General features: G+C 42.1%; 1 protein-coding gene across 1 annotated transcript in view; it reads left to right on the forward strand.

Moving 5' to 3' along the window:
* dpp10 (dipeptidyl peptidase like 10) overlaps positions 1-15,081 on the forward strand; it is a gene marked incomplete at both ends in the record, with an annotated part of 92,493 nt that overhangs the window by 67,505 nt on the left and 9,907 nt on the right. Inside the window, 9 exons of the mRNA XM_080019408.1 lie at positions 725-845; positions 2,609-2,763; positions 5,887-5,984; positions 8,360-8,483; positions 10,280-10,318; positions 11,307-11,414; positions 12,313-12,404; positions 12,856-12,903; positions 13,267-13,388. Coding sequence (XP_079875534.1) covers positions 725-845; positions 2,609-2,763; positions 5,887-5,984; positions 8,360-8,483; positions 10,280-10,318; positions 11,307-11,414; positions 12,313-12,404; positions 12,856-12,903; positions 13,267-13,388 — 907 coding nt within the window. The remainder of the gene's footprint in view (positions 1-724; positions 846-2,608; positions 2,764-5,886; positions 5,985-8,359; positions 8,484-10,279; positions 10,319-11,306; positions 11,415-12,312; positions 12,405-12,855; positions 12,904-13,266; positions 13,389-15,081) is intronic.

Consider the following 15,081-nt stretch of genomic DNA (forward strand, 5'->3'; position numbering starts at 1 on the left):
ACCATTGTAATACAGATAAACCGTGCCCACCTTGGGGGGGGACTTTCTCGCGCAGATGGCATATTTGAAGTCTGGAACTGTCAAAATCGTTACCGTTCTCTACACCCTTTCCTCTAAACTGCAAATACTTCCTTCTGGAGTGGTTATGCCTCGCAGCCTTTAATCTAGACAAACGGCAGAAGTCTCCACTGACTGTAAGGTTGTGTCAGTGCAGAGACGGGGGCCTTTAGTAAAGGAATTTTATGTAAGACCACTTAACGCCACCGACATCTGGCTTTTGGGAAATGCCAAAAACGGATTCTGGGCGGAATTCAGTTGTGTAACTAGGAGAGTTGGCATGAAAGGATGAACTGTTGATCCGCTAGAAGTGTCTTCAAGATTGCTTAACTTTACTGGGGAAATGTCATTCTAATTTTGGCACCAGCACGACAAGTTGAAATGTTCAAATAGAGCAGTAATATGTTAATAGTCATATTTTGTTGGGATGTTGTCTAACTGTGCTCACCGCAAAAAGCTCTTTTGTGTCTGATTTGGAACTAGTGCCATGCACATGTATGTAGTAATTGCTACGAGAGAAAATAACGTGTATCTTATTCTTCAGTCACAGGCAACGGGGTTGGTAGCTGACGAAATGTGACCATGCTATATCCTGCTGTGCAAGTTAAGTTTGTCCTTCATCACGTTTTATTTCTAGCCTCTGCTGTATGATTACTATTTCCCACAGATCTACATTTTCGAAAACAACATCTACTACCAGTCGGACGTCCAGAGTAACTCCCTCAGACTGACCTCCTCGGGGAAGGAAGGGGTCATCTTCAATGGCATCGCAGACTGGCTCTATGAAGGTAGGCGCCGGCTCCCAAAAGACCTGGCACTCCACCTCGCCACCGCCTCTGAACGGCGACGCTCGCTTCAAGTTCACAGCTTCCCCTGTTTGCAGTTTCTTTCAGTCGGGGAACACAACCAAGTCACGTTTGGCAACAAGATTGCGCGGCAATGTACCTTTTGCCAGCAAGCCTCTTTGAAACAGTAGGCCACGTGTTTTATTTTTACCTCTTTTTTTACAGGCGTCAACGAGGGACACCACGAGTGGAAACTCTTTGATTTAAACTTACTGCTCAACCAAACCTGCTTTTTCCACCCTTTTCTCAACGAAAACGGCTGCGAAACGCGAAAGCATGTGTGCGGTCTGTGGTCAAATGCATATTTATAACTTGAAATACATGGCTAAGAACAGAATTGCGCCTGAAAGGCTGAAGTTAAAATTGCAGATGTACGTATTATGGGATGCTGGAAAAATCATTTAATGTTCATTTATTGTTGTATGGTTCGTAGAGTGAGCAAATATTGCAGGTTATTATTTGAGGTTTATTTCTGGTGGTGCTGAAAGGAACCACTCAGATGGATTTAGGAAGAGTTTTCATATTTCCATTCAGGAAAAAAAAGTTTCCTGAACAACCCCCAATTCTATGGGGTTCAGATAATTGAGATTTGACTCTACATGGAATTAACTGGCTGTCCTACAATAGCCTCAAATGTGGCCAGAATTTGAATGTATGCCGCCGTTTGTAAGATGCCACAGCAGCATGGTCATATAGAATAGAAAGTGCCGCTGGATGCTGATTTTATTTTTTCACTTAATTGCAAATGTCCTACCAGTGTTCATGAATGCATAACCAAACAAAAGCAATAAATTTGCCAGATTTTTTTTTTCTGTGTTTTGAACCGATATAACACCATTAAACAGTATGATACATTTCCTATACGTTAAAGAATTAACTTGCCATGTATGCTAACTGGAATTGTAATGATCACTTTGTACAATGGAGGTATAAAATAACTTCTGCTAAGTGGTTTTCTTCCACTTTGACAAATCTATTACCCTCCACCCCAGCATAATGGCCACACAAATTGAGTTGTAGAGTAATTTAATTATGAATGAGCTACAAAACGGTTTTATCCTGAACTGGTTGTTATTATTACCATTTTTGTTAATTTATGAATGAGTGGCCGATATCTGGAAAAAACTGTCCTGGGATTTTAGAGTGTCTATCAACACTGTGAAGGAATTAAATATGTCCATCTTATGAAAGTATTTCCACACAAAAACATATATTTTTTCTTTATGTCTTCATGTCTTTAATTACTTATCTGTGATAAAAGAGCAACACACTGTGTGCCAGACAACTGACCTTATTTTTTCGGAGTGTTTTCAGTGTCTGCAGGCATGTGCTTACCTGCAGATCATTTGAATTTACTGCTGTGTTAATAAATACATAATTATTACTATATGCGTATTTAATATTAAACATATCTCTTAATTGCTTCTTTTGAGACAATCAACTGTTCTTTTCCCTTATCTGTGCTACATCAACGCATTTTAATGAAAATGAAACCTCTCAGAAATGGGCCTGTTTTCTAAATGTTGACAAGCTGTACAGGCAAATTAACAACATGTTATTTCATCCTCCCATCCCCCTCCCTCATTACGCAGGAATTAAGCGTCATTATTTTCTAACCTCGTTATCCACACTAAGGTTTTTCCAGGAGGGTTTCTGTCATGCTGTAGCCAGGAGGCATTGATCGAAACGTGTCTCTTCTGGAACAGAGGAGGTGCTCCAGAGCCACGTGGCTCACTGGTGGTCGCCTGACGGCGAGCGGCTGGCCTTCCTGGTCCTCAACGACAGCCTGGTGCCCAACATGGTGCTGCCTCGCTTCACCGGCGTCACCTACCCCAGAGGCAAGCAGTATCCCTACCCCAAGGTAAACATCACTCCCCACGTCACGGGTAGGACCGTTATACCGTAGAAGGGTTTTATATTGTGTGATGTCTTAACGAGGGATCGGTCCTATACTGGCCAAAATCACTGGATCGGATATCGGGGGGGAAAAAAAAGTATAATCCGATCCGACCCATTCGCCCAAACTACCACGTACATGCTTGACGAAACTTTGAGCGACATGCCTTAAGGAGAGATGTGTCACGGAACCCGGGAGAGCAGCGGAGATCTTGACAAGTCCGCCACCCGCCACCCGCTGTATCTACACACCACGACTGATAAAAAAGAATACCCGTCGCCCAAATAAATTCCAAACGTAAAGAAAGGTGGAATAAAGTTTGAAAGTCACACACTCGTAGATACAGCGAGACACGCGCTCACGCCCCGCTAACCCCCGCCCCCATCCCCTCAGAGAGAGAGTGAGAGAGAGAGAGAGAGAGAGAGAGAGAGAGAGAGAGAGAGAGGGAGAGAGAGAGAGAGAGAGAGAGAGAATTCAAAGTGCCGTACATGAAATAGATAAAAAATGATAGTGCATAGAAAAACAAAGAAATTGAAATAATATATAAAAGACATAAAAATGTAGTTTTAAGTGATGCTTGAATGCAGAAGAATCCATCCTTTTGGGTACTGAATTACACTATTTGCTTATATTAATGATTAAGATATGCCTATAATACACACATATTCGAATACATAATTTATATTTGTGACAAAGATACAGCATTTAAATGGAAATTCTACATTGAACTTGTTTAACTGATCGACAGACCAATGTCTTTGTGGCCGGCTAATGCATTGTGTGTTCCAAACAGCAGCATTGTGTGTTTCAAACAGCAGCAATGTGTGTGTAGAACAGCAGCATTGTTTGTTTAGAACAGCAGCATTGTGTGTGTAGAACAGCAGCATTGTGTGTTTCAAACAGCAGCATCGTGTGTTTGGAACAGCAGCTTTGTGTGTTTCGAACAGCAGCATTATGTGTGTAGAACAGCAGCATTGTGTGTGTAGAACAGCAGCATTGTGTGTGTAGAACAGCAGCATTGTGTGTGTAGAACAGCAGCTTTGTGTGTGTAGAACAGCAGCATTGTGTGTGTAGAACAGCAGCGTTGTTTGTTTAGAACAACAGCATTGTGTGTGTAGAACAGCAGCATTGTGTGTGTAGAACAGCAGCATTGTGTGTGTAGAACAGCAGCATTGTTTGTTTAGAACAGCAGCATTGTGTGTGTAGAACAGCAGCATTGTGTGTTTGGAACAGCAGCTTTGTGTGTGTAGAACAGCAGCATTGTGTGTGTAGAACAGCAGCATTGTGTGTGTAGAACAGCAGCATTGTGTGTGTAGAACAGCAGCATTATGTGTGTAGAACAGCAGCATTGTGTGTGTAGAACAGCAGCATTGTGTGTGTGGAACAGCAGCATTGTGTGTGTAGAACAGCAGCATTGTGTGTGTAGAAGAGCAGCTTTGTGTGTGTAGAACAGCAGCATTGTGTGTGTAGAACAGCAGCTTTGTGTGTGTAGAACAGCAGCATTGTGTGTGTGGAACAGCAGCATCGTGTGTTTTGAGTAGGAGTGGAAGTTGCAGATTTCACACCTCCTGTGTTCCCGTTCAGAGTTGAATGCTGAAGATAGGTACTCTGACTCGGTGTAACTGCATCATGTTGTGGGCAATGTATTTCTTCCTTTGAGGGAGTAGAATATTTGTTTCACAGTTTGAGCATGATGTTGACCTATTTAAGCAGCCAATCCCTCTTGACCTACCTGCTCCCTCCACCTCCCCTGCACCCACCTGCTGGCTCTACTCTTCAATCCAGTGGGGAGATTCAACCTCATCACTCCAATATTTCCAGCTCAGCTCAGCTCAGTGCTTATGTTTTCTCTAGACGTCACGGGCAGTGATCAGCGGTGGAGCCCAGATGCCCAAATGATGCCAAATAAATAAAGATCATTTAAAACCAAATCTTAGAGTTGTCGGTCGGAAATGTAATTCTATGCAAAGGATAATGCTAAGTTAAAAGGCCATAGGGTGCTGGTATGGCTCTGGGTATGAAATTTAAATACAGATGGATTTACTGCGTGGGATGAATAAACATCCAATAATACAAGCTTTTTAATACAGTAGGATAAGTAATAATTAAATGGAAAGTGTATGTCATCTGTTCCCTTATTCACTGCTGTTTCTAATGGTTTGGACGTGTCTCCCAGGGTTCAGAGCTCATTACCGAACACCTGTCTCTAAAACAATCTTGCTCCTTCTGTTACAGTGAGCGCAGCTCCACTGCAAAAAAAAATGGAAACCACATCAACTCAGCATATGGTTTTGATAAATTAGTACCGACGTTTCAGTCACCGAAAAATGGGCTCTAAATTAAGTAGTTGTAATAACTATTTTTTTGGAACAACGTTTGTAGTATGGCCTTGAGCAACATGTACAGTATAGTTAGTATTTTGGTGCTGGACTCATTCTTGGGGGAAGCTGAGAAAACTCAGACCTACTTTATCAAATTTAAATAAAAAAAATGTAATTAAATTAAATATCTGTATGACAATATCACAAGCAATATGAACATTTTATACACTGCTAAATACATTATGTTTCAGTTGAATGTCTTATGACATTGTACTGTAATAAATTCCAATAACTGCTGTGAGTATTGATTACCTTTTGCTAACTTCACTGATTTATACAATTTTCATATATTATTAATATATATATATATATTTAATTTAAAATATAATTTTCTGTTTTATTTTTTTTCACACTACTTTTCCAGTGAATGTTGTTCCATTTCCATTATTCCATGTTGTTGCTTTTGTTGCAGCTGTTGTTTCAGGGGCATTCTTTTGTAATGACCGGCTGACAACTACATTCTCTCTTTCTCTTTTGTATTTCTTTGTAAAGCACATTGTGTTGCCCTGGTATGAAATGCGCTCTATAAATAAAGTGTGACTTGACTTGACTTGACTATTCTACCACATAAAGTGCATTGAATTAAGGAAACAAAGTTTGACATATGGGTTTATTGATAAATTGATTGATTAAAGTATTTATTGAAGCAACGATAAAAGATTCTAATAAAAAGCCTTTATTGCCTTCTATCTTCTTCCATGTGCAGGCCGGCCAGCCCAACCCCATGGTGAAGCTTTTCGTGGTGAACCTGTACGGTCCCGCCCACACCGTGGAGCTCAACCCTCCAGACAGCCTCAAACTTCGGTAAGAGCGGGGGAAGCGCCGTCTGAAGTGAATTGAAGCGAAATTACGGGAGTTCTCTTCGTGGAGCCGTTATCCACGACGCAAAATGTTCCTTCCGTAAGTCCATCAGGCACCTACACTTAACCACGATGTGGTTAAGTGTAGGTAGTGGAAGCAAAATGGCAGTGGAAGCAAAATGGCCAAACTTACAGGCACCCAAATGCAGATCTCGCTCTGCCAGACACCACAACACACACACACACACACACACACACACACACACACACACACACACACACACACACACAGACGCAGGCCGATGGCGCTGCCTCCATCCTTGCTCGTGCTGACATTGCTCTGCACATTTTTCTCACTTTGCCTGTAATAAATGCAGAGGTGGAGCGACCTTTCCCCAAACTGACACTCGTGAAGAATGGCCAGAGGGTCTACGAGCCAGGAGAGACTGCGTGCACATTCTGACCACACTGGGTTTCACGCAAGTGATTGAGGGCATTGCGTCAGGGACTCCAACCGTCTGTACATTTGAGGAGAGTCAGTAAAATGATTGCAGATTTGATCATGTCTGTGAATCTGTCGAAAAAGTGAAACTGTCCGTAAAAAAAAGAAAAAGCTGCTCGTAAAAAAAAAGTCGCCACTCGTAAATCACTTTATTTCTTAGCTTCGAGGGAATATAGTTGCTGTAATTTACCTCCTTGACAAAGTCTGGTTAATTAAATAAAGCAAAGATGAGCCACATTTTCCTTGTCACTCTAAGCTCACACTGTGTGAGGAAATGGAGTTGGCCCATGAGGATTAGACCAATAATCCTGCCAATGCTAGCGTGTAGCACTCCAAAAGAGGCTGGGGCAGTAGAATGAGCATGAACTCTTTTAATGCTTCTATACAGCAGGTGTCCGTATAAAATGCGGCAAAGCAATAAAAATAATCAAGTCGTTTTTTAAACAAAACTGGAAGGTTGCCAACCCTGCTTTGCAATTCTATATTAAAGACAACATACACGATCAGACATAAAATTAAAACCATCACTGGTTTAATGGTTTTAACACAATATTATTGTGTAGGTCCCCCTCGTGCTGCCAAAACAGCTGTGAGCCCTGGAGACATGGACTCCACAAGACCTCTGAAGGTGTCCTGTGGTATCTGGTACCAAGACGTCAGCAGCAGATCCTTTAAGTCCTGGAAGTTGTGAGGTGTGGCCCCAATGGATCAGGCTTGTTGTTCCAGAACATCCCACAGATTCTCAATCGGATCAGACCCTAACCCCACCCATCCACATTATGGAGAAGAAAAGGTGATTCATCAGACCAGGCCACCTTCTTCCATTGCTTCATGGTCCAGTTCTGACACCCACGTGTCCATTGTAGGAGCTTTCAGAGGTGGACAGGGGTCAGCATGGACACTCTGACCGGTCTGCAGCTACACAGCTCCATACACAGCAAGCTGTGATGCACTGTGTGTTCTACACCTTTCTATCATAGCAGCATTAACTTTTCCACCAATTTGTGCTGCAGTAGCTCTTCTGTGGGATCGGACCAGACGGGTTAGACTTCACTCCTCACGTGCATCAATGAGCCTTGGGCGCCCATGACCCTGTCACGGGTTCACCAGTTGTCCTTCCTTGAACCACTTTTAGGAGGTACCAACCACTGCACACCGGGAACACCCCACAAGACCTGTTGTTGTGGAGATGCTCTGACCCAGTCGTCTAACCATCACAATTTGGTCCTTGTTAAAGTCACTCAGATCCTTATTCTTGACCATTTTTCCTGCTTCCAACACATCAACTTCAAGAACTGACTGTTCACTTGCTGCCTCATATAATCCCACCCCTTGACAGGTGTCATTGAAACAAGATGATTAATGTTATTCACTTCACCTGTCAGTGGTTTTAATGTTGTGCTGATCGGTTTATACTGAATACAATTCTTGAAAACTGCCCTCTAAAATTTTTAAGTGGGCAGACAGTCCACATACTGTATTGCAGCATGTGATTCCAGGGCCTCTGGTGGTCTGAATGCAGCCGCGAGTAAGTGAAAAGTATCATGCAATATTGCAATATTTTCGACTCAAGATTTTGCTCAGTGATTTTAAGTATGGTGTTGTTTTAAGGAAGAATACCAATTTCAGTGGGACCACACAAGGTGAAAGATGGAACTTAACGTGGGAGGAATGCCAATGAAACAAATGCTGTGTATGTGAAATAACCACACGAATTTCTAAATATGAAACATTCCCCTGACATCCATTACATTCCTTATGTCTTGGTAATGTTGATTTCATGGTCTTGGCTGCCGATGTCTCACTAATGTTTTGAAACTGTAATAAATTGATGTTTAATAGCCAGAGCGATCAGGAAAATCATTGTGTCTTTCAAGGGAGCACTATGTGACGATGGTGAAGTGGATCAGCAAGACCAAGACATCTGTCAGGTGGCTGAACCGGGCCCAGAATATTTCCATCCTGACCGTCTGTGACACCACTACAGGAGCCTGCGTCAAGGTGTGTGTGTGTGTGTGTGTGTGTGTGTGCTAATGTGTGTGTGTGTGTGTGTGTGTGTGTGTGTGTGTGTGTGTGTGCGTGCATGTGTGCGTGTGTGTGTGGCGAGTGTGTGTAAGCAAGTAATATAAGCACCCTTTAAAATCATTATTACCATGACATTTATTAGATTTTCTTTAAACTTGGTCAAATTTAGCTGACATATACTGCACTTGCTCTGGGCCCGATTGCGAGAAAGCGTCTTAAATATTTGAAGTGCAATGCGTCAGAGTTACACCCAAAACACTAAGTTAGGTTTGTGTTACTCATCGACTGTACAATAACTGTAATCACCTAAAGCTGCGCTAAACAACATTGCAAATTGAGGAGAAAAACAGAGTTCAAGGAGAATCCGAAAATGTCTTACGGAGATATACACATTTTGAGCGTCTTCAAAGTCTTTTTAATTTAATAAATAGAAAATTGCATTGAATTCAAGGATTTATCTCTATAAATCATTGACTCTCTCAATAACCCTGTTCTTAAAAGGCAGTACAGTGGTACCTCGACTTACGACTGCATCTACTTACGACTAATCCAAGATACGAGCAGCGATAGTCGCGAAAATTTGTATCGACTTGCGACCGACTGCTCCAAGATACGAGCGTGGAAATTTGCAGTTGGCGCGTCGGCGGCCAGTCAGCAGTCAGTCAGCAGTCAGTCAACAGTCAGTCAGCAGTCAGTCAGCAGTCAGTCAACAGTCAGTCAGCAGGCGACCTACATGGTGTGTGCACGTAGTTCGTGGCTTATCGCTATCATTTTCATATTAACTGTGTTGGTGCTGTGTATTTTGTTTATTTTCATCCTTCATGATTTCATAATTCATACGGGAAAAATTGCTTCGAAATACGACTGTTTTAACATACGACTGTTCTTAGAGAACCAATTACAGTCATAAGTCGAGGTACCACTGTAGTTGCTCAGTCAGAAAGAGGCAGAGTGAGTGTCAATAAATGGTTTCATTCTTTGGTGAGTGGCTTGGATAATCATACACATTACACCACACTGAGCTTTGACAAGTTTCAACTTTCCGTACTAAAATCTATGAGAACAGCATTAAAAAGCTCGAAAAATGACAAAGAATAGCGGAGGTGGTATTTAAGGTAAATGGATGAAAACTGCAGAGCTAGAAGTAAATAGTTTCACGCAAGAAAGATAAAAATCCGCCGCCCTCTTCTCCTTTTTCCCTTCGACATAAAGAATAAACCGAAAATAAAATCTAAAATAAAACACCCTACTCAGGATTCCATCCACTACCGGACAGAGTGGACCGGCGCTGACCATGAGCCGGGGCCACGTGGCCAGTCCGACCACATTCCAAATCCTGGGGTTCCAGGGTTAACCCCCGAAGACGGCCAGAGCACAAGCGAAACACGCCGGTCGGCAGAGAGAGCTTAGCACCGGCCTGGACCCAGCCACGCCCTCCACCCGCCAATAGGATTTGGGAGCCCGGAGCAGGAATTATGACACATGTCACGTTTGATATTGTTTTCAGCACGGATGGAAAGGAACGGTGCTGTTGTTGTCGGTAACAAAGGCTCTTTTGACACGGCGCTGAATCTCAGTTAAGAAAATAAAAATAAAAAATAAAAAGACAAACAAATCAAATATTTTGTCATATGAACGCCACATGACATTTTTCATTTAGAGTTCACGTCGGCCGTTGAGGAGGACGGTGTCATACTTTGCAGGTGTGACCGTATCGATGAAGGCTGAAAATTCACCTCGGTGTTTCACATTTTCGCCTTTTTCCTTTTCAGAGGCACGAGGAGAGCTCCGACCTCTGGCTGTCGAAGCAGGTAACGCGCTGCCCAAACGCTACGTTTCAAATCACCGGGCGATACACAGCGTCTGGCTCGAATATTCGAACGGACGAGGTGGCCTGAGAGTGAAAAAACAAGACTTTTTGAAAAGTTTAAAAATAAATGGAGGCTTCATGCAAAATTTGTTCATTTGTAATTCGACTCCCTGTTCCTGCTGTGGGCTGTGTCCTTTCAGCCGCGCCGACTGTAGAATTTAAATGAACTTAGCTGTTCTGCTGACCTAGATTTATATTTCTATCATCAATCTCTCGACTCGTAGGGAGATGTCAGGGGAGCCTGGAAAGAATCGCCGTGCATCGAATTGAGACGACGCCCAAAGCAGAAACACACTGTACAGCCACAGCGGCCTAAACGCAATGAGATATCTAACTTAAATGACCAATTTGTCTTATCTAAGTCAAATACCCCCGAGGGGCATAAAAAAAACATGCACATTGTGGTTGTTTCTGTCTGCTGTAATTGACAATCTTGAATTATTTAAGAGAAAAGGTAAACACATGTATTTTTACCATGTGGGATATTACTACGTCGTACGTAGCAATAATTCATATTCATAATATGAACCCTATAACAATAAACGATCCTGTTCATAGTATCACATTGTGGATATTCTGTATTTTTTTATGCATCTTTTACAATTGTTTTTTTTTTTTTTTTTTTTTTTTCTGGCTATTTGTATATATTTCACTATTTTTTTATTTGTTCATTTGTTTTTGTTTTTTTTCTTCACAAATTGTATATATATTTTTATTATATTATTAGTTTATTAGCATTTTTTCACACTGTAATTTTCTTAATGCTAATTGTCTGTGGGGAAATGCGACCAAAATCAAATCATATTATATATGTATATAATTAGTACACTATCACAGTGTGTCCGTGTGTGTGTGTGTGTATCAATATCCTCTACTTTTATCCACTGAAACATTTTGTTCTTCGCTCATTTTGTTTGTTCCCTTTCCAGACCCAGGAACCCGTGTTCTCGAGGGACGGCAGCAGGTTCTTCCTGACCGTCCCGGTCAAACAGGGCGGACGTGGAGAGTTCCATCACATCGCCATGTTCACCACCCAGGTACAGCTCCACCGCGCACGTTCGTGCACGTCCGTGGGCGGGCGTGGGCGGGCGTGGGCGGGCGTGGGCGGGCATCCTCCGGGGCCGCGCCATTAACTATGGAGCGGCTTAACGGGAAGGGGCTGGTGGGCTCCACAACAACCCTTATTTACTGTGTTGGTGCTGGAACCGCTGTGCAAACCTGCGCTAATTGAAGTGTCAATCCACTTCCTGCACGGTCAGTGCAAGCAAAGCAATGTGGATGTTTATTGTGGTCAAAACTATCTATCTATCTATCTATCTGTCTATCTGTCTATCTGTCTATCTATCTATCTATCTATCTATCTATCTATCTATCTATCTATCTATCTATCTGTCTATCTGTCTATCTGTCTATCTATCTATCTATCTATCTATCTATCTATCTATCTATCTATCTATCTATCTATCTATCTATCTATCTATCTGTCTATCTGTCTATCTGTCTATCTGTCTATCTGTCTATCTGTCTATCTGTCTATCTGTCTATCTGTCCATCTAGGAAATAGACAAATGTTTTCAATAGACTTGTTAAACCAGGGCTAATCTAAAAAACTTAACTTATAAACACATACAGAAACGCAAACACAAATAATATAAAAATGTTGGTTTTTTGGAGCTTTTTAACTACATTATCGGCACTTTGGGCTTAATTAAACATGATCGGATTAAAACAGCAAGAAGCTCTGATTTGATGCAAACAGCACTTGGAACGCACTTTTTGGCAGGCGGCCTCCTCCAGAACGCCGCTTTGTGGCCGTAAAACCTCCCCCCGAAAGCGCCGCTCCGGCGCGCCTAATAGGTTTTCTATGGGCAATTACGGGGTGTTGTGATAAACCGATGTGGCCGCGGCCGTGCTCACGCTTTCCCTTTCCCTCAGTTCAGAGCGGATCAAAACGAAGTCCGTCACCTGACGTCAGGGAACTGGGAGGTCACCAAGATCGTTTCCTACGACGAGAGCACCGACAACCTGTACGTCGCCACGCCGACAAACCCCGCGGAACATGTATTTACATTGCATTTCATTTGTATTAACAAGGTACATTTTGGGCAACCAATCAAGAATGAGGGTAATGAAAAAGGTTGAATGGAAAAGAGATCCGCCGGCAAGTCAAACTCGGAGATCTCTAAAATGACCTGATCATTGATTGATTACGAAAGCTTTTGAGTTTTGAGTGTTTCTCGGAGGTGCGACACTGTGCCGTATGATTATGATTACGCAAAACAAAACCGGTCCGTTTTGGAACTATTGCTGCTTGGTACTGCGGAAAAGTCATTTCAGAATGCATACAGAATATGAATACAATACAAAAATACAAATTTAAATACTCCCCATGGAGAACCCTAGAACAATGGTAGATATTAATACTTAGTACTTAATACTTTAATTTATAGTAACCTAAATATTTATTCACCCTGGCAGGTATTTTCTCAGCACGGAAGGTTCTCCACGAAGACGGCAACTTTACAGGTGATTTATTTATTTTATTGCACTTAAGTTATTTTACTGCACCGAAATACATTTACAATCATCAATCATCGTAATTTATCTTTCCTGTCACCTGTTTGTTTCCTACTACCATAGCAACTATAAATGCAAAGGCAAACTTAAGAGTGTGAAGGGGTTTAAAGGAGTTTATTTTTATTTTTCGATCATCGGGAGTCAATGCGACGTTTTAAACGGATCCAGTCACGATCGCCCGGGGTCGACTCCCGGCGGACGCAAAGCGATGTTCATCGAGGGAAAAAAAAAAACGACACGAAAGGGAACAGCTCACTTTCGGAGGCTGATTGGACTTTGTTTTGAAACCTGTGCTGTGTTGGCTCCTCTCAGTGTTAAGACTGTGGGTCTGTTCCCCCGACGCTGCTTGACCTGCGAGCTGAACAAAGCTCATTGCCTGTTCTTCGACGCCGACATCAGCCCGACAGACCAGCACATCATCCTGCACTGCAAAGGTATTTACGGGGGGAGGGGAGTCACCGTATTGAGCCGCTAATTAAAGGTCATGGCGGCTGGATGGTTGCTCGCTACCGCCAGGCAATTAGCAACGCGCCGGCTGATGAATAGCTCGACATACAGGCGGCGTAGACGTATTGTGGTCTCTGAGCATATTTTTGAAGGCTCGTATCCCCAAAGAGCACACACACACGCACACACACACACACACACACACACACACACACACACACACACACACACACACACACACACACACACACACACACACACACACGCACACACTACCGTGCTGTTCCCATCGATCCAAATCCAAATTCTTCATCTCATCAACTCTTCAAAATGATCCACGCCGCTGACATCAAATACACTCAACTCTTTCATTTATGCGATTTCTTTTTAATTTTTTTTGTATATTTCAGACAAAATGATTCTGACAAACAAACATGACATCCACTTGAGATGGATGGATGATCCAATTAAAATTGTTCTAATATTGTTTTTCGCTCATTTTTTCTTTAATTTTTATTATTATTATTTTATTTTTTTATTCTGTATACTTGGAATGCACTCAAGCGTTTCCTTTCATTTTCCCCACCGGCCACAGCCAGTTGACAGATGTCAGGGGCTTGCCCACGGTAATCTGTCATCCTCCAAGTGTTTAAATTAGTTTCTCATTAATTCTAAATGAGAAGCATAGAATTAAAGCAATTAGCCGCTCTATTGTGTATAATTGCTTTAGGTGGCATTATTGTGCAATGAGCAGCTTATTAAAAAGAGGCCAGGCCCGAGTATTTATTGTTTCAATTTATTTTCCCAAGATGAGAGCGCTTCATGCTCAGATGCTCTTGGACTTGAACGCCGTGATTTATTGGACAAAAACGCTGGACCAAGTGCTCGCCAGCTGTAAAAAATAAAAAAGTAAAAAAAAAAAAATAATAATAAAATAAACAAATAAATCGGGCGAGCGCATTAACTCCACAAGGTGGAGACCAACTTGTCCGGACGGCTCTCATCATCAAGTCGGCTGCAACATTTTTATTTCTCCAATTAAATGGGGTTGATGGGGTTACCATTCATACGTACAGTGCCCCCCCCCCCCCCGCCCCCGCCCACCCTGACAGCGGTGGTGAAGCAAACCCAGGAAACAATAAAAGGAAACCTTGCAGAAATAAGTGAATTGCAAGCCCACTGAGGTGAAGTGTACTCACGAAACTAATGAAAAACCTTGATTTGTTTAATCAACATAACGTCTACGGCCGTTTATCAAAATCACGGGCTGTATTGATCGTGTTTGTTGTTTTATTCTCATTCATTTATTCATTTATTATATCATGTATTCAAGGTTCACCTCTGGAAAAAAAAAATTAAAATGAGTACAGTGATATAATTTCAAGTCCTGCAACCAGCCTTGTATACGATATTTAGTTACAGTATAAGTTGCTCATAACAGCATGTTACAAGTAATATTCCTCCATTCAACATTCTTCTCGAGTGGAATTATTAGAGTAAGATAAGAAGGGATGAAATAACATTTATCTATGTTATGTCGATACTTTCCACGAGTGGAAGTATTGGAGTACTTCGAATTGAATGTGATCAAGTGTCAAAATTATCAAGTACTTCATCAGAAGTGCTCAAAAAGAAGTCGACTAGAGCAGCGTCGCTCAAGTAGGGTGCTGTGAGAGCCGT

Source organism: Zeus faber (genome assembly GCF_960531495.2).
Source record: "Zeus faber genome assembly, chromosome: 18".
NCBI lineage: Eukaryota > Metazoa > Chordata > Actinopteri > Zeiformes > Zeidae > Zeus > Zeus faber.